This window comes from Rhinopithecus roxellana, chromosome 5 (assembly GCF_007565055.1).
Source record: "Rhinopithecus roxellana isolate Shanxi Qingling chromosome 5, ASM756505v1, whole genome shotgun sequence".
In the NCBI taxonomy this organism is placed as follows: Eukaryota; Metazoa; Chordata; class Mammalia; order Primates; family Cercopithecidae; genus Rhinopithecus; species Rhinopithecus roxellana.
This window is the reverse complement of record NC_044553.1, coordinates 9,108,893-9,128,314: the sequence shown is the minus strand read 5'-3', so window position 1 is coordinate 9,128,314 and position 19,422 is coordinate 9,108,893. Positions and strand designations below refer to the sequence as shown.

Below are 19,422 nucleotides of genomic sequence, written 5' to 3'. Positions count from 1 at the left end.
TCCAGTTCAAAGACGACTAATAATCAAAAAGGAACCAGTGTTAGGTCTTACTCAAAGATTTTACAAGGAAAAAACCAAAAAAACAGAAAAGCAAGAGTATAACCAAACGTCATAAAGAAAATGCCATAAAACTTATACCATGAAGCAGACGAAAATTATGAACAAATTAATCAAAGAAAATATGGCAGTTAACGGGATTGAATGTTTGCATTCCTCTGAAAATTCCTATGTTGAAGTCCAAACACTTAATGTGGGGACTTCGGCAGGTAATTAAGTTGGGATGAGGTCATGAGGACTGGCCCTAGGATGAAATGAGTATCCTTCTAAGAACTATGCTCCCACCTCAAACCACTAACACTTATTCCTCTACCTCAAATGCTTTCCCCCAAATATGTGCATTTCTTCAGGTCTCTGCTCAAAATACCACTTTTCAGTAAGCCCATTTCTGACCACCCTTCTAAAAACGCAATTCTTGTCCCACCCTCCTTACACGGCCTTATTTTTCTTGGATCCATTACTTCTGACCTACTACATTTTGTTTGCTGTCTGATTCTCCCACTAAATAAATTTCATGAGGTCAAAGATTATTGTCTGTTTTGTTCTCTGCTTTACTGTCAGTGCCTAATTAAAACAATGCCAAATAAATACCTAATGAAACAATGCAGCATGGGACATGGAAAACAACGTGAGAAAAATCAAGTGGAAAAAAAAAAGAACAAAGCTGAAAATAATTACAGAGAAAATAGCAAGTAACAAAGAAAAAAGGGAACATAAACTATACCGGGGTAAGGCATACACTAAAAAGAAACAGAAACAGAACAACCAAAAGGGCAAATACACAATAGAAGACAACTTTCCTGATATAAGGGAAGGCTTGAATTTGCAAGTGGTAAGAGCACACTATGACTCAGAAAAAAACTGATGTAGAGCAATCATCAAGATACATCCTGGCAGAATGTAGTGGCTCATGCCTGTAATCCCAGCACTTTGTGAGGCCAAGATGGGAGGATCACTTGAGTCCAGGAGTTTGAGACCAGCCTGGACAATATGGCAAAACCCTATCTCTACCAAAAATAATTTAAAAAACTAAGCCAGGTGTGTGGCCTCACACCTGTAATTCCAGCACTTTGGGAGGCCGAGGCAGGCAGATAACCTGAGGTCAGGAGTTCCAGACCAGCCTGACCAACATGGCGAACCCCTGTCTCTCTACAAAAAATATAAAAATTAGCTGAGTTTGGTGGCACATGCCTGTAATCCCAGCAACCCGGGAGACTGAGGCAGAAGAATCGCTTGAACCCAGGAGGCAGAGGTTGCAGTGAGCCAAGATTGCGCCATTGCACTCCAGCTTGGGCAACAGAGTGAGACTTCGTCTCAAACAACAACAACAAACAAAAAACTTAGCTAGGTGTGGTAGTGTGTACCCGTGGTCCCAGCTACTCAGGAAGCTAGGGTGGGAAGATCGCTTGAGCCCAGGAGGTCAAGGCTACAGTGAACCATGATCGCACCACTGCACTGTAGCCTGGGTGACAGTGCAAAACCCCTCTCAAAAAACAAAAACACAAAAAACCAGGATACACCTTGATAAAGCATCTTATGGTCATCTAGACGAGGGGTCCCCACCCCTAGACTGCAGACCCCAGAATCGGTCCATCGCCTGTCAGGAACCGGGCCACACAGCAGGAGATGAGTGGCACTCCAGGGAGCACTACCACCTGAGCACCGCCTCCTGTCAGATCAAGAGCAGCATTACAGTCTCACAGGAGTGCAAACCCTATGGTAAACCTATCCCTCCCTATGGTATGCGAGGGGATCTAGGTGGCACACTCTTTAACTAATGCCTGATGATCTGAGGTAGAACAGTTTTGTCCTGAAACCATCTCCCCCACCACCCCATCTACAGAAAAACTGTCTTCCATGAAACTGGTCCTTGGTGAGAAAAAGGTTGCAGACTGCTGATCTAGACAACCTTCTCCTGACACAAATCAATTCACCTAAGGGGGGAATCTTAAAATTGGTCTGCCTTCAAACTTTACTAAAACAATATTTAGGCCAGGCGCAGTGGCTCATGCCTATAATACCAACACTTTGGGAGGCCAAGGCGGGCAGATCACCTGAGGTCGGGAGTTTGAGACCAGCCTGGCTAACATGGTAAAACCCCATCTCTACTAAAAATATAAAATTAGCTGGGTGTGGTGGCATGTGCCTGTAATCCCAGCTACGCAGGAGGCTGAGGCAGGAGAATCACTTGAACTCGGGAGGCGGAGGTTGCAGTGAGCCGCTATTGCGCCACTGCACTCCAGCCTGGGCGACAGAGTGAGACTCCATCTCCAAAAAAACAAAAAAACAAAAAATATTTAATATCAGATCTGTGTACAAAATCACTAGGAAAAAGTATTAAATAAAAATTTTATATCTAGCCACTGTCATTCAAATATAAGGGCAAAAGAAAAATATTTTCCAATATACAAAGGAATAGTTTCCATGGGAATATAGTTTCCATGAACTATCCTTAAAAATAATACTCAAAGTCCAAGAGTTTAATAAAGACACTGGGACAGGTAATAGGATTGGCTGAATCTTATTGAAATATAGGATTAAGGGCTGGGCACTGTGGCTCACGCCTGTAATCCCAGCACTTCGGAGACTGAGGCGGGTGGATCACATGATCTCAGCAATTCAAGACCATCCTGACCAACATGGCGAAACCCCGTCTCTACCAAAAATACAAAAATTAGCTGGATGTGGTGACATATGCCTGTAATCCCAGCTACTCGGGAGGCTGAGGGGTGTGAATCACTCAAACCCAGGAGGCAAAGGTTGCAGTGAGCCGAGATCACACCCCTGTACTCCAGCCTGGGCAGTAGAGTGAGACTTATCTCAAAAAAAAAAAAAAAAAGGAAAAGTAAATAAATAAAACCTTAAAAATTATGTAACAAACATAAACACATCAAAAACTTTTAAACTATAAAAAGAAGTTTAAAAAAAAGGATCCTTTTAAAACAGAAAGCATAATATGAAATAATATAAGATTGTACCTGTCATTTTCAGTAAATGAAAGTGGGTTAAATTCACCTGTTAGAAAACAGATGATACCAGATTTAATAGCAAAACTCAATCCTAGACTATATTGAGGAAAAGCATCTAAAATCAAGTGATTTAGAAACAGAGCGCCAAATCATGAATGAACTTCCATTCACAATTGCTTCAAAGAATAAAATACCAAGGAATCCAACTTACAAGGGAAGTAAAGGACCTCTTCAAGGAGAACTACAAACCACTGCTCAGTGAAATAAAAGAGGACACAAACAAATGGAAGAACATATCATGCTCATGGATAGGAAGAATCAATATTGTGAAAGGTAATTTATAGATGCAATGCCATCCCCATCAAGCTACCAATGAGTTTCTTCACAGAATTGGAAAAAACTGCTTTAAAGTTCATATGGAACCAAAAACGACCCCGCATTGCCAAGACAATCCTAAGTCAAAAGAACAAAGCTGGAGACACCACGCTACCTGACTTCAAACTATACTACAAAAGGCTACAGTTACCAAAACAGCATGGTACTGGTACTAAAACAGAGATATAGACCAATGGAACAGAACAGAGTCCATCAGAAATAATACCACACATCTACAGCCATCTGATCTATGACAAACCTAACAAAAACAAGAAATGGGGAAAGGATTCCCTATTTAATAAATGGTGCTGGGAAAATTGGCTAGCCATAAGTAGAAAGCTGAAACTGGATCCTTTCCTTACTCCTTATACGAAAATTAATTCAAGATGGATTAGAGACTTAAATGTTAGACCTAAAACCATAAAAACCCTAGAAGAAAACCTAGGGAATACCATTCAGGACATAGGCATGGGCAAGGACTTCATGTCTAAAACACCAAAAGCGACGGCAACAAAAGCCAAAATTGACAAATGGGATCTAATTAAACTAAAGAGCTTCTGCACAGCAAAAGAAACTACCATCAGAGTGAACAGGCAACCTACAGAACTGGAGAAAATTTTTGCAATCTACTCATCTGACAAAGGGCTAATAACCAGAACCTACGAAGAACTCAAACAAATTTACAAGAAAAAAACAACCCCATCAAAAAGTGGGCAAAGGATATGAACAGACATTTCTCAAAAGAAGACAAACATACAGCCAACAGACACATGAAAAAATGCTCGTCATCACTGGCCATCAGAGAAATGCAAATCAAAACCACAATGAGATACCGTCTCACACCAGTTAGAATGGCAATCATTAAAAGGTCAGGAAACAACAGGTGCTGGAGAGGAAGTGGAGAAATAGGAACACTTTTACACTGTTGGTGGGACTGTAAACTAGTTCAACCATTATGGAAAACAGTATGGCGATTCCTCAAGGATCTAGAACTAGAAGTACCATATGACCCAGCCATCCCATTACTGGGTATATACCCAAAGGATTATAAATCATGCTGCTATAAAGACACATGCACACGTATGTTCACTGTGGCACTATTCACAATAGCAAAGACTTGGAATCAACCCAAATGTCCATCTGTGACAGACTGGATTAAGAAAATGTGGCACATATACACCATGGAATACTATGCAGCCATAAAAAAGGATGAGTTTGTGTCCTTTGTAGGGACATGGATGCAGCTGGAAACCATCATTCTCAGCAAACTATCACAAGAACAGAAAACCAAACACCGCATGTTCTCACTCATAGGTGGGAACTGAACAATGAGATCACTTGCACTCAGGAAGTGGAACATCACACACCAGGGCCTATTATGGGGAGGGGGAAGGGGGAGGGATTGCATTGGGAGTTATACCTGATGTAAATGACGAGTTGATGGGTGCAGCACACCAACATGGCACAAGCATACATATGTAACAAACCTGCACGTTATGCACATGTACCCTAGAACTTAAAGTATAATAATAATAATAATAAAAGCCTGAAGGCAAAGGAATAGGAAAACTCAAAAGGGAAATGCAAGCAAACAGAAAGAGTAGGATTTACAATATTAAACCAGGTTAATTGCAAGGTAAAATAACCGAAATCTGTCCGGGCGCAGTGGCTTACACCTGTAATCCCAGCACTTTGGGAAGCCGAGGTGGGCGGATCGTGTCAGGAGTTCAAGACCAGCCTGGCCAACACGTTTCGTGAAACCCTGTCTCTACTAAAAACACAAAAATTAGCCGGGCTTGGTGACGCACGCCTGTAATCCCAGCTACTTGGGATGCTGAGGCAGAAGAATCGCTTGAACCCAGGAGGCAGAGGTTGCAGTGAGCCGAGATTGCACCACTGCACTCCAGCCTGGGCAACAGAGAAAGACTCTGTCTAAAAAAAAACAAACAAAAAAACCCCCAAAAAACCCTGAAATTTAAATAGGGTACAACTAAAATAAAAACCTAACTTGAATTTTTATGTACCAAATAGTAAGTACAGAAAACAAACTTGCAAAACCGAAAAAGCGGAAAGAAAAAGTAAACATAAAAATAAGGAAAAAATAAAAATACAGTAATAGATTCCAGTTCACTGATTTCAGCCCAAGACAGATCAAGTGGACAAACACATTTAACTTTATCCCCTGAAAACAGAATACATCTTCTTTTCAAATGCCCATAAAATTCATGACAACAACTACATATTAAACCACAAAGAAAACATCAAAAACAATGTACTAAAAAACATTCTCTGATTACAATAAAACTAAATATGAACAAAATTAAAAATTTTGAAACCCAGTCACCTATACAATTAAAAAAAAATCTAAACATACATTAGATTTAAAAAAAAAACAAAACTGAAATCACAGACTATCAAGCTATAACAATAAAAATAATGCCGATGAGAATCTGCAGCATGCGAGTAACACAATGCAAACAGGATAATTAGTGGCCTTGAATTTTTTAAAGAATAAAAAGAAACCAAGTTTTCAATTCAGGAAATTCACAACCACAGCAGCAAACAACACTAAAGCAAAGTACCAAGCAAGCAGAAATTAGAATACAGAAAAATGGCATGGACTAACCAGAAGAAGAAAAAAAATAATAGAACCAAAAGATACTAAAGTACAAGATACTATTTTCCGTAACTCTATGTAGAACTCTTATGAAATCGATGATTACACAGAGTATCATAAATACTTCCAAAGTGACCTGAGGGGTATCAGAAAATCAAACCAGGCCAAGGTGGGCGGATCACCTGAGGTCAGGAGTTTGAGACCAGCCTGGCCAATACGGTGAAACCTCGTCTCTAATAAAAACACAAAAATTAGCCAGGCATGGTGGCAGGCGCCTGTAATCCCAGCTATTCTGGAGGCTGAGGCAGCAGAATCACTTGAACCCAGGAGGCGGAGGTTGCAGCGAGCTGAGATTGCACCACTGCAGTCCAGCCTGGGCAACAGAGCACAAGACTCTACCTCAAAAAAACAAAAAAACAAAAAAAAAAAAAAAGAAAAAAAAAGAAAGAAAAGAAAACCAAACCGATACACCGAATGAAGAATGTTGTCTGAGAATTGGTCTACTGTCAAAATATATGAATGAATGAAATAATGAATAACTGAATTAGATAAAACATTATGGTCAGATATTTCACGGGTGCCATATACTAATGCATTAAGAGACAAGTAACTCCAATCTAATTTAAATTGATCCATGGCACAAAGAGAAACGGAAAGTTTCCATTAAAAAATGAGAACACTGATAGAGACAGTAAAACCAGAAAAGGATAGTATAGAAAAAAAAAAAAAGACAAACCAATTTACTATTTAACTGATTCCAAAATCCTGAAAAAAAAAAAAAGATTAGCAAATACAATCAAGCAATACATTAAGAAAACAGTGTATCATAGCCAAGTGGGATCCATTGCTGGACCAAAAGGATGATTCAATATTAGGAAATCTAATCTAATGTGATCCAGTAACTCAAGTCACCATATTAACAGTTCAAAAACTAGAACTAGCACTTTAAAAAAGAAAACTTCAGACCTCTAAAGGACACACCAGAATTTGTTATAACGAACCGAGATGGCACCATTGCACTCCAGCCTGGGTGACAGAGCAAGACTCCATCTCAAAAAAAGAAAAAAAAAAAAGAAAAAAAAAATCATTTTTGGCTACTGATGTTAATTAGGGTAGGAGGAAATAGGCACTCCTTGTTTTCTGGTGGTATAAGTTTATATTATTTCATCTTTTTTGGAGACAATCTGGAAACATCTATCAAATTTCAGATGCACTGGAACCCACCAATTCCACTTCAGTTACCTTACAGGTATATTCACACAGATACACCTATCAGGATCTTTCCAATATTCTTTTTTTTTTTTTTTTGACACGGAGTTTCGTTCTTGTTGCCCAGGCTGGAATGCAATGGCGTGATCTCGGCTCACCACAACCTCCGCCTCCCAGGTTCAAGTGATTCTCCTGCCTCAGCCTCCTGAGTAGCTGGGATTACAGGAATGCATTATCACGCCCAGCTAATTTTGCAGTTTTAGTAGAGATGGGGTTTCCCCATGTTGGCCAGGCTGGTCTTGAAACTCCTGACCTCAGGTGATCCACTCACCTCGGCCTCCCAAAGTTCTGGGATTACAGGCGTGAGCCACTGTGCCAGAACCATTTTCTTAAACATATGCATATACTGCTCTTTCAAATACAAAAATTAATTTTAAAAAAGAATGTTTTTACACATTTAAAAACAAGTAAGAGTATAATTGGATTGTTTGTAACACAAAGGATAAATGATTGAGGGGATGGATACTATTTTTCCATGATGTGATTATTACACATTGCATGCCTGTGTCAAAATATCTAATGCACCCATGTATATACCCACTATGTATCCACAAAAAAAAGAAAAGCTTAAAAAATAATTTTAAAAAATGAAAAAAACAAGAATGTTCTCTACAACATGGTAAAAGGTAAAGAAACTTATAAAGTTAGAAGACAAACATTTTACATGAACAGGTTGAACACAGATGACACTGTTTCTCTTTTGAATGTAGTAAAAATTAAAAGTAAATATTAAAATAAAAATTAAAGCTTGGTAACTACAACAATATATTTTGTAATAAATATTCTTGATGTTGAAACATGAGCTTTATTCCTACATAACTGGATGTAATCAGCTAGAGCACATTCTGCAGCCTATGATTTGGCCTCTTGGAATAAACTGAATAACCTGGTCTAATCAGATTAATTCACAGATTTATTGTCTTCTTCAGTGCATCTGCCAGGCATCAACAAAATATGAAACAACATGGAAAAGATAAACATGTAATGGAAAAAGCTGTTACAGTTAGTATACTTAGAATCAAAACTGTCTTATGCTCTGTGTGATCAAAATGAAGAAAAAAAATCAAAAACATTTCTAACAGTCATTATTTTACCTTAGATTTGATAATGTGTCTTTAACCTTTTTTTCTTGGTAATGCCAGCTTTTAAGAAAAAAACTTTTAAAAAAATTTTTTAGGGATGGGGTCTCACTCTGTAGGCCAGGCTGGAGTGCAATGGCACAATCACTGTTCACTGTAGCCTCAAACTCCTGGGCTCAAGCAATCCTCCCTTCTTAGCCTCTTGAGTAGCTGGGACCACAACCATGCACCACCACGACTGGCTAATTTTTGTTTATTTTTTATTTTTTAGAGATTGGGTATCATTTTGTGGCCCAGGCTGATCTCATACTTCTGGCTTCAAGTGATCCAAACGCCTTGTTTTCCCACAGTGCTGGGATTACAGACAGGTATGAGCCACCACACCCAGCCAAGAAAATTCTTATAAATAGAGATATAAACTTGAATAAAAGATCAAAATAGTCAGATTATGGCAATTTTAAGTATTTACAAAGTAAATTGTACACCTACATTACATGTACAGAGGATTTTATATCTTACTTTCCAACTACCTTAAAGAGGAAGAAAAGAGAAGTTACCTGAAGTTGATGGACAAATCCAGCATTAGGATTAATACAAAATCTTCTTTCTTGAACATAAGCAAAAGCATCTCTGAAAACAGAAAAGAATATTAATGTGACAGCATTATTTAATGAATTAAATCATAATCATACAACTTAGTATTAGAGACGGGTAATGAGTTGTAATGGAAAAAGCATGATGAGATTAAATATAATTCCTTTGCTCACCAGCTATATGCTTATGGCAGCTTGCTCAACTTCTCTAAGTTCTATTTTGTCCACTGGTAAAATGAAGAGTCTAATAACACCTACCTTGGGAAAGTACTATGAATAGGAGATAAGTGTAAAGTGGCCAGATGCAGTGGCTCATGCCTGTAACCCCAATCCTTTGGGAGGCCAACACAGGAGGACTGCTTGAAGCCAGGACTTTGAGACCAGCCTGGGCAATGTAGTCAGACCCCATCTCTACAAAAAACTTAAAAATTAGCCATGCACAGTGATGTGGTATAGTCCCAGCTTCTTGAGAGGCTGAGGTGGGAGGACCGCTTGAGCCCCGGCGTCTGAGGCTACAGTGAGCTATGATGGTGTCACTATACTCCAGCCTGAGAAACAGAGGAAGACCCTGTGTCTAAAATAAATATATAAAATGTAAGCATTTTGTGCATATAGTACAAGTTCAAGCTCAAAATATTATCGTTGGTTAAAGAGGCTTATTTACTTTTGTTGTTATGAGGCTTAAATTAGATAAAAGTGCCTATAATAGTACTGAGCTCACAGCAGAGACCCAATAAAACAAGTTATTTCCAACATTAATGTTCTGACAAAATTCCGAATAAAAAGAATATATACAACATAAAGTCCATCAATACATGTTCAATCTTTTTTCAATTAAATATTTGTATTCAGGCCGGGCGCAGTGGCTCACCCCTGTAATACCAGCACTTTGGGAGGCTGAGGCTGGCGGATCACAAGGTCAAGAGATCGAGACCATCCTGGCCAACATGGTGAAACTCTGTCTCTAATAAAAATACAAAAATTAGCTGGGCATGGTGGCGTGTACCTGTAGTCCCAGCTACTAGGGAGGCTGAGGCAGGAGAATTGCTTGAATCCGGGAGGCGGAGGTTGCAGTGAGTCGAGTTCACACCACTGCACTCCAGCCTGCCAACAGAGCAAGACTCTGTCTCAAAATAATTAATTAATTAATTAATTAATTAAATATTTGTATTCAAATAATATTCTTTTAAGAATAGATATTTTCAAGCAAAGTTTTCCATTCTAATTTAAATATAAAAGGGGACTGAAATAGAAAGAGGTATCAATGATTACTACAAGATTTCTAATTTGTAGAACAAGAAAAACTGAGGAAGGAAATACTGTACATTGCCCAGGCTTTTGCTTTGTCTTAGGGTAAGAAGCTCATGACCACCCCCATCTTTTAAAAAATCTATATAGAATGCTTGGAAAAGATGATTTTTGATAAGACTACTCTGAATTGTAAACAGATGCTGCACACAATTCCTAGGTAATTTTTCATCCAACTATTGTTAAAGTAGAACATGACAAATTAGCCTTTTAAATAAGGCAAGCACTAACATTTGTGTTCAGGAGTTTTCATACTCAGACCAACCAATTCTCTTGTTGTAAGTAGTTTTTCATAGAATTTCCATATTAGCCTATGCATATCTATACAACTAGATAAATTAGGTTGAGACTAACCATGGAATAAGGGCCTGCCTAATCAAACATGACTACATGAAAAATAATCAGGGGAATAAGAACTTCAAACTTCCAAACCATTCCCATTAAGCTTCATTTTAATGAGAATTTAAACTGTGGCTAGGTTTTAGGGTATTTTCTTACCTGTACTTCATTCCAAATGTTTCCATAATGTACGCAATAACAAAGGCTGCACTGAAGAGGGGGAAATACTTTTAGAAAACAACCAGAAAATACAACTCATTAATTAAATGTTACAGAAAGAAAGATTATTTCTAACTTCATACCTTCTGGAGATCCCTGCATTTCCATGCACAAGAACTTTTCCTGAAAAACATGAATTCGTTATTCTAATAGAAAAACACCTGAGTCAGCAGCTGAACTATATTGAAACCACAGTAAAGTAACTCCTTCCTTATATACTATAATCGCTTGGATGTTTATTTTCAAATCTTTACAATTTGTTATTATTAACTGTGTAGAGAATATACCAGACTCTTATTAAAGAAATTGAAAGCTCACAGGGAATTTGAAAACAGTTTACAGGGATACTCCAGAAAGCCTATCCAAATGAAACAAGTAATTGGGAAAATAAAAATTTGGGAGTAAGCTACTACATGTAATTGTAACTTCCATATCCTGCATTTAGGACAAATACCAACTAAAAAATTAACAAATAATCAAAATATAAACATTAGTTAAGGAAAGGAAATATTATTTACCTCCCGTTTGTAAGCTCCCATCAATAAATTCCTTAGTCTGGAGGCAAAAGACATGTGGATTAATGTAAGCATAAAATAAATGCATATAATGAAATAAAATGAAACCTATTGAAAATAATTTCCTAATTTATAGGTATAAAAATTATCTTAATTCACAAATTTCCAAAATGCTACAAATAATTGTCTTGTAGTAGACATGTCCAAAAAAATAAAAAATAAAATAAAGAAGGCAAAATTTAATTTGAATCTAATACATTCACAATATGATTCCTCAAATTTCTGGAGATCATAAAAAAATTTTCTACAAATAATTCATTTTTTTAAAAAACACAATCACATAATTTTCAGTCATAGCAAAGTAAAAGTAGTAAGCTTTACAAGCACAATTAACGGGGCCGGGTGTGATGGCTCACACCTGTAATCCCAGCACTTTGGGAGGCTGAGGCGGGCGGATCACCTGAGGTCGGGAATTCGAGACCAGCCTGATCAACATGGAGAAACCCCGTCTCTATCAAAAATACAAAATTAGTTGGGCATGGTGGCTCATGCCTGTAATCCCAGCCACTTGGGAGGCTGAGGCAGAAAAATCACTTGAACCCAGGTGGCGGAGGTTGTGATGAGCCAAGATTGCGCCATTGCACTCCAGCCTGGGCAACAAGAGTGAAACTCTGTCTCAAAAAAAAAAAAGAAAAGAAAAGAAAAAAGAAGAAGCACAACTAAGAAGTCAAATCATAAATAAATTTAAATGTTATTTTTTAAAATACTGGTACCTACCATAGGGAAAAAACGTATTATATTTTCAACTGGATTATCTGCAATATCCAGGACTAAATATCTGAAAATAGAGTATTTTGTGATAAGCACACTTTAAGTAAAACACTTAACGTATTTTTAAAAAATAACTCATTATTTCTTGGTAACCATGACAAGAACGCAAAACAACTTTCAAAGTATCATATTCCCAAGAACTGTGTGGTAGATTTTACATTGCTTGAAGGCATTAAAACCTGAAACACCATGTTAACATCTCTGATATTTTAGTATTTAAAAAATCCATTAGCCTGGGCACAATGGCTCATGTCTGTAATCCTAGCATTTTGGGAGGCCAAGGTGGGAGGATCACTTGAGCCCAGCCTGAGCAACAGAGGGAGACTCCATCTCTAAAAAATATTAAAACATCGGCTGGGTGTGATGGTGTGCACCTATAGTCCCAGCTACTCAGGGGGCTGAGGTAGAATTGTGTGAGCCTGGAAGTCAAGGATATAGTAAGCTATGATTGGGCCACTGCACTCCAGCCTGGGCAACAAAGCAAGATTCTTATCTCAAAAATAAATACATATTTTATTGGCATATAATGAACCATTTGGCTAAAATAGAAAAATCACAAGCAGGAAGATACATTCCTCTAGATCAGAGTGGACCTAGAAATAAAGACAAAGGTACCTGTAATCGTTATGTTATTCTTTTATTTCTATCAATTTCTCTAAGACCAGAAGATTGTTCTCTAAGTGGTCCTGTGACCCCTGCTCATAAAACTACAGAGGACATTTCAGAGGAAGTCCAAAGTCTAAAAGAGAAGGAACAAATAAAAACAGAAGGCATGGTCTATGGAACCATGACTCAAACATCCACTGTTTGAACTAATTTTTAGTAAAGCAAAAAAAAAAAAAAAAAAAAACCCGCTGAGAGACCACCTGTCCTGAATTTTACACTTTACAAAATACTTAAAAATAAGGCATTTTTAATATGTTAGCTTGTTTTATTTTGTAAAAAACTTCCATTTCTAAGCATTTCTAAGACCACTGTTTATTAACACAACTATAGGCAATTAGCTAAGTTATTAAACTAGTTTCAAGGACAACTTTGCATTAAAAATTACAGTTCTTCAATGATCAGTTACCCGGTAACAACTTCAAAGAATTCAGGACTTTAATACAGAGAAGCTGAGGCCAAGCATGGTGGCTCACCCTTGTAATCCAGCACTTTGGGAGGCCGAGGCAGGTGGATTGCCTGAGGTCAGGAGTTCAAGACCAGCCTGGCTAACATGGTGAAACCCCATCTCTACTAAAAATATAAAAATTAGCCAGGTGTGGTGGTGCACACCTGTAATCCCAGCTACTCAGGAGGCTAAGGCAGAGAATCACTTAAACCGGGAGGGAGAGGCTGCAGTGGGCTGAAATTGTGCCACTGCACTCCAGCCTGGGTGAGAGAACAAGACTCTGTCTCAAAAACAAAACAAAACAAAAACACCGCAGAAGCTGAACCCCAGGATCTGAGGAAAATCCAAGATTTAACCCACAAGGATTTCAACAATGACTGTAGCCTGAAGTGATTGGGAATTCCAGTTATATAAAACAGCTCTTCAAAGGAAAAATGTTAACTCAGAATGAAATTAAATATTTTAATGCATAACATATTCTGTGTCAAGAACTACTAGTAGAACTACCAATCTCTAAAAACTAGTACTATAAAAGTTTAAGGAGAAATGGTTCTTCCATTAGGATAAAGAACCTGCACCAACAACATTATAATTTTAACAAAAATTCTGTACACATTAGAAATGAATAGTATGATTTTTTGGTTGGTTTGTTTTTTCTTAAGATTAGTTTCACCTTATATAGTTTGATATTTTAAAACACAACATTCTCATTTTCTTTAATAATTCTATGCGTATACACATAAATACACATACACAACAGAAAAAGACTTTGGGAGGCCGAGGCAGGCAGATCACGAGGTCAGGAGTTCGAGACAAGCCTGGCCAACATGGTGAAATGCCATCTGTACTAAAAATACAAAAATTGGGCCGGGTGTGGTGGCTCACGCCTGTAATCCCAGCAGTTTGGGAGGCTGAGGTGGGTGGATCAAGAGGTCAGGAGCTCAAGAGCAGCCTGGCCAAGATGGTGAAACCCCGTCTCTACTAAAAACACAAAAAAAATTAGCCCGGAGTGGTGGTGGGCCCCTGTTATCTCAGCTACTGAGGCAGCTGAGATACTACTCAGCTGAGGCAGAGAATTGCTTAAACCTGGGAGGCGGAGGATGCAGTGAGCCAAGATCATGCCATTGCATTCCAGCCTGCGCAAAAGAGCAAAACTCCATCCAAAAAAAAAAAAAAAAAAAAAAAATGAGCTGGGAGTGGTGGTGTGCACCTGTAATCCCAGCTACTCAGGAGGCTGAGGCAGGAGAATTGCTTGAACCCAGGAGGCGGAAGTTGCAGTGAGCCAAGATCATGCCGCTGCACTCCAGCCTGGGTGACAGAGTGAGACTCCATCTCAAAAAAAAAAAAAAAAAAAACCATGAAATAAAAATATGTCCCTGTACCATCACAGGCCCTGAATTTTCCTTCTTAGAAGCAATCACTATGAAGTTTCTAGCCTGTTGGTCCAGAAATATTCTATGCATATACAAGAATAAATATACTTAATGTAGTATATATGTATTTACTCAACACATTGCGAATATATACACATTGTTCCACACTCTGCTTTGTTCATGCAATGCATTATTTTGGAGATCATGCCAGATCCAAACACATAGATATATTACATTCTTTTTCATGGTTACATAGTATTCTATTATATGTTCAAACAATGTATTTTAGAGTATGTATCTTGTATTTACAGATATTTATAGATTGGTTTCATTTTAAAAATAAAGCAGAGCATTAAATTTTTTTTTTTTTTGAGACAGAGTCTCACTCTGTCGCCAGGCTGGAGTGCAGTGGGGCAATCTCGGCTCACTGAAACCCCCGCCTCCCAGGTTCAAGTGATTCTCCTGCCTCAGCCTCCTGAGTAAGTGGGACTACAGGCGCACGCCTACCATGCCCAGAAAATTTTTGTATTTTTAGTACAGATGGGGTCTCCCTATGTTGGCCAGGATATTCTTGATCTCTTGACCTCATGATCCACCCCCATCAGCCTCCCAAAGTACTGTGATTATAGGCGTAAGACACTGCACCCAGCTTTTTTTTTTTTTTTTTTGAGATGGAGTCTTGCTCTGTTGCCCAGGCTGGAGTGCAGTGGCACGATCTCGGCTCACTGTAACCTCTGCCTCCCGGTTTCAAGCAATTCTTCTGCCTCAGTCTCCTGAGTTGCTGGGACTACAGGCATGTGTCACCATGCTCAGGTAATTTTCGCTTTAGTAGAGATGGAGTTTCGCCACATTGGCCAGGCTGGTCTCGAACTCCTGACCTCAGGTGATCTGCCCACCTCGGCCTCCCAAAATGCTGGGATTACAGGCATGAGCCACCGCGCTGGTCTAAAATATTTTTAACATATATACTTTTCCATAGATATTGAAGGAAGAAGCTGCCTCCTAGGAGAGGAGCATGGTGGCTTGGGTTTAGAGGAGAAAAAGCAGAGTTTTTGTACCAGGTGTAACATACTCTATTTTAAAAACGAAGTTAAAAAATAAAGAACATTAAAAACCATTACATGCTCAACTGAACTTGTAAGATAAATAAGAACATCAAATGAGATGCCATTTTTACTCCATTAGACTTTGAGTAATTAAAAATGTTTCATAATTCCATCTTGGAGAGATACCAAGGGAAGAGTCACTCTCATATACTTGATAGTGGGAATGTAAACTGATACAATGCACTGGAAAACAATCTGCTACATCTATCAAAATTTAAAATGTTCATACTCATATCCAGCAATTCTACAAATTTGCCCTATCAATATGCTCACGTATTGAGTAATATGTACAATGATAGTCACTATATGCTATACATATTAGTATAAGGCCAGAAACAATCTAAATGTCCAACAGACTAACTGAATAAATTTTAGTATAGCCATACAGTGGATTACAATGCAACTTAAAAAGAATAAGCAGTTTGATATACATACTGATATAAACCAATCTCCAAAAAATACAAAGTAAAAAAAAAAGAAAGGCAATGTAAAAAACAAAAGTTTATCTATAAGAATATGCTCATAAATTTAACCTAACACTGGAAAGCTACCCAATAAAGAGGTAATAGTAGATGTTGTTTCCCTATACCTATCCCCTACTCAATTCCTTTATCCCTCAAGAGATAAAATAATGTATACTAAAATCTACTTTTCAGTATATGTTATTTTTAAATTCTTTTTTATTTTTACTTTCCAAGAAACTTCTTGACAATATACACTATTTTGAACCTTTAGAATTCTGCATTATGGGCATAAATTATTTAAGTATTTTAAGTAAAATTTATTGTAAAAAACTATGTACTATATGACCCATTTTTTATATACAGAAAAAACTGATGGTACAAAACCTGAAATGAAACTTCAGTAAGTGTTTTACAAATCATAGCAATAATTCTTACCTAAATAACTGCTGAAAGTTTGGTTTAATAAAGTTTGCTTCAATATTTTGTCGTATGCATATTATATGGGTTATTCCATGTTTCTGTAGTATAGGTAGCTGTAAAAAAAAAAAAAGCAGGAGGAGGACAGGGAAGATGAATATTTTAAAATATCAAACATCCTCTTACTATATAACACAGATGTTTGAAAATACACAGAACCCAAGTCTCTGCTTAAGTCCAGGGGATTAAAGCTAATTTTATAATATACCTGAAGTGGGTAGCAAGATATTTCAATGATTCAAGACTAATACACTAATGTCCTCAAAAGGTTAACAGGGATATTTCATACCTATAATTTTAGAGCTTGATGGAACCTTTATGTAAGATGTTTGGCATAGCACCTGGGACACACAGCAAGTGTTTAATAAATGGTAGTTATATATATTGACTGCAATCTTTATTCTTTAGAGGGGACTACTAAGACATAAACAGTTACATTACCAAATACTTGGACATCACTGACCTACTTAACAGCAGTACCTTAGCCCAAATCTCTAGACAACTCCTTGCCTCTCCCAGTATACCTTAAGAGTCAGAATTAATTTATATACTTCACATAATCTACTTAACCTTTCACCATTTAAAAATTTTCCTGAAGTTAAAAATGGCAACTTCAATGGCATGTTATTATATTCCATACAGGTTGAGTATCCCTTATCCAAAATGCTGGTGCCAAGATAGGACCATAAGTGTTTCAGATTTCAGATTTTGAAATATTTGCCTTGGCTGGGCGCAGTGGCTCATGTCTATAATCCCAGCACTTTGGGAGGCTGAGGCAGGCGGATCACGAGGTCAGGAGATCAAGACCATCCTGGCTAACACAGTGAAACCCCGTCTCTACTAAATACACAAAAAATTAGCCGGGTGAGGTGGCAGGCACCTGTAGTCCCAGCTATTCGGGAGGCTGAGGCAGGAGAATGGCATGAACCCAGGAGGCGGAGCTTGCAGTGAGCCAAGATCGCGCCACTGCACTCCAGCCTGGGCGACAGAGACTTTGTCTCAAAAAAAAAAAAAAGAGAAATATTTGCCTATACATACTGAGATGTCTTGGGGATAGGATCCAAGTTTAAACACAAAATTCATTTATGCTTCACACACACCATATACATATACTCTGAAGGTAATTTCATACAGTCATTTGGTGCATGAAACAAAATTTTGACTGTGACCCATTACATAGGGACAGGTGTAGAGTTCACTTGTGTTTTCATGCTGAAACTCAAAAAGTTTCACTTTGGAGCATTTCAGATTTTTCAGATTAGGGATACTCAACCTGTAGTGCTTTTGGCTCCATACTTAAAAGCAATTTAACATGACAATTCTAGAAATTATCAAATAATAAATTTTCATTTGCAAGTGATGATAAGTTTAAGTGAGTTTATAGATGTTATTTTATTACCTAGAGCATTAAGTTCCTTGACAGAACAGATTTATATTTGTTCACTGATACACAGTATGTGTAAAGTGTACAATACACTTAAGTATCAAATATGTATAACTAGTTAAGTGTTCAATAATTATCTGTTCAATAAATGAACTAACAAGTCACAATGGCAAGAGAATCAGATAACCTTGAATTTCCTGACACATTCAGTTTAAAATCCTATATATTTAATTCCCATTTCCTGCATTTTAAATAGTACAAAACAGTAGCACTAATTCATGAGCAAAGAAAAAAATAATAATTTATGTGTTATGAACTAAATGTTTGCATCACCTCAGATTCATATGTTGAAATCTGTACCCGCAAGATGTGATGGTGGAGTCTCTGGGAGGTAATCAGTTTTAAATTGAGGTCAAGAGGGTAGAAACCTCCATGACAGGATCTGTACCTTTATAAGAGGCAAGAACTCATTCTCTTGGCTGTGTGAGGATACAGCAAGAAGGGAGGGATCTGCAAACCATCAAGAGGGTCCTCACCAGAGCCGGACCATGACTGTGGACTTCCCAGCCTCCAGAACTCAGAGAAATAATCATTTGTTGTTTAAGCCACCCTGTCTATGGTATTTTGTTTGAAGAGCCTGAGCTAAGACAATATAATTTTCAAGTTTTAAGTGTTAATTTCTGCAGCAAGTTTTATGTCAGCATAGATTAGAATTCAATTATCTTTGTATTTGAGTATAACCTGAGTTAGGGAAAGTGAGATAAGCATTTGGTAAGCTTAATAATTAACCAATGTTCTATATCGAGATTTGTGCCAATTCCACAACAAATTCAAAATTAAGTCCTTCGTGTACACTTGATGACCTATGGAGTTTTCTTATCTACTTTATGAATGTGAGAAAGTACAAGATGATGCACATAATTATGTATAAATATGCTTAAACAAGCTTTGAAGGCCCATTAGACTACTACTAAGTAAAAATAAACTATCAAAATAGAGCCCTAACATAACAGCAAATAGAATTATTTTGTACTTTTCAAAGGCAGTTGCTTTTGCACCAACCTAATATAAAGCAAATTATGACCTTACCTCACATTTAAAAACAATAGAAAAACTTTACAAATAGAGATAATTTACTAGTTACAAAGGCCCTAAATTTGACTCTTTTATTTAAACTGTATTTGAATTTAATAAAAGATATACTTAAGTAAACGTGGCCAGGCATGGTGTGTCATGCCTGTAATCCCAGTGCTTTGGGAGGCTAAGGTGGGAGGATCACTTCAAGCCAGGAATTTGAAAGTAGCCTGGGTAACACAGCCAGACCCCACCTCTACAA

General features: G+C 37.6%; 1 protein-coding gene across 1 annotated transcript in view; it reads right to left on the bottom strand.

Annotated features, from left to right (window-relative positions):
- Positions 1-19,422, bottom strand: part of STYX (serine/threonine/tyrosine interacting protein) — a 51,717-nt gene that overhangs the window by 7,461 nt on the left and 24,834 nt on the right. Inside the window, exons 4-9 of the mRNA XM_010372070.2 lie at positions 16,661-16,758; positions 12,118-12,178; positions 11,344-11,380; positions 10,909-10,948; positions 10,766-10,816; positions 8,924-8,996 (exon numbers count right to left, since the gene is read on the bottom strand). Of these exons, the coding sequence (XP_010370372.1) occupies positions 8,924-8,996; positions 10,766-10,816; positions 10,909-10,948; positions 11,344-11,380; positions 12,118-12,178; positions 16,661-16,758 (360 nt within the window). The remainder of the gene's footprint in view (positions 1-8,923; positions 8,997-10,765; positions 10,817-10,908; positions 10,949-11,343; positions 11,381-12,117; positions 12,179-16,660; positions 16,759-19,422) is intronic.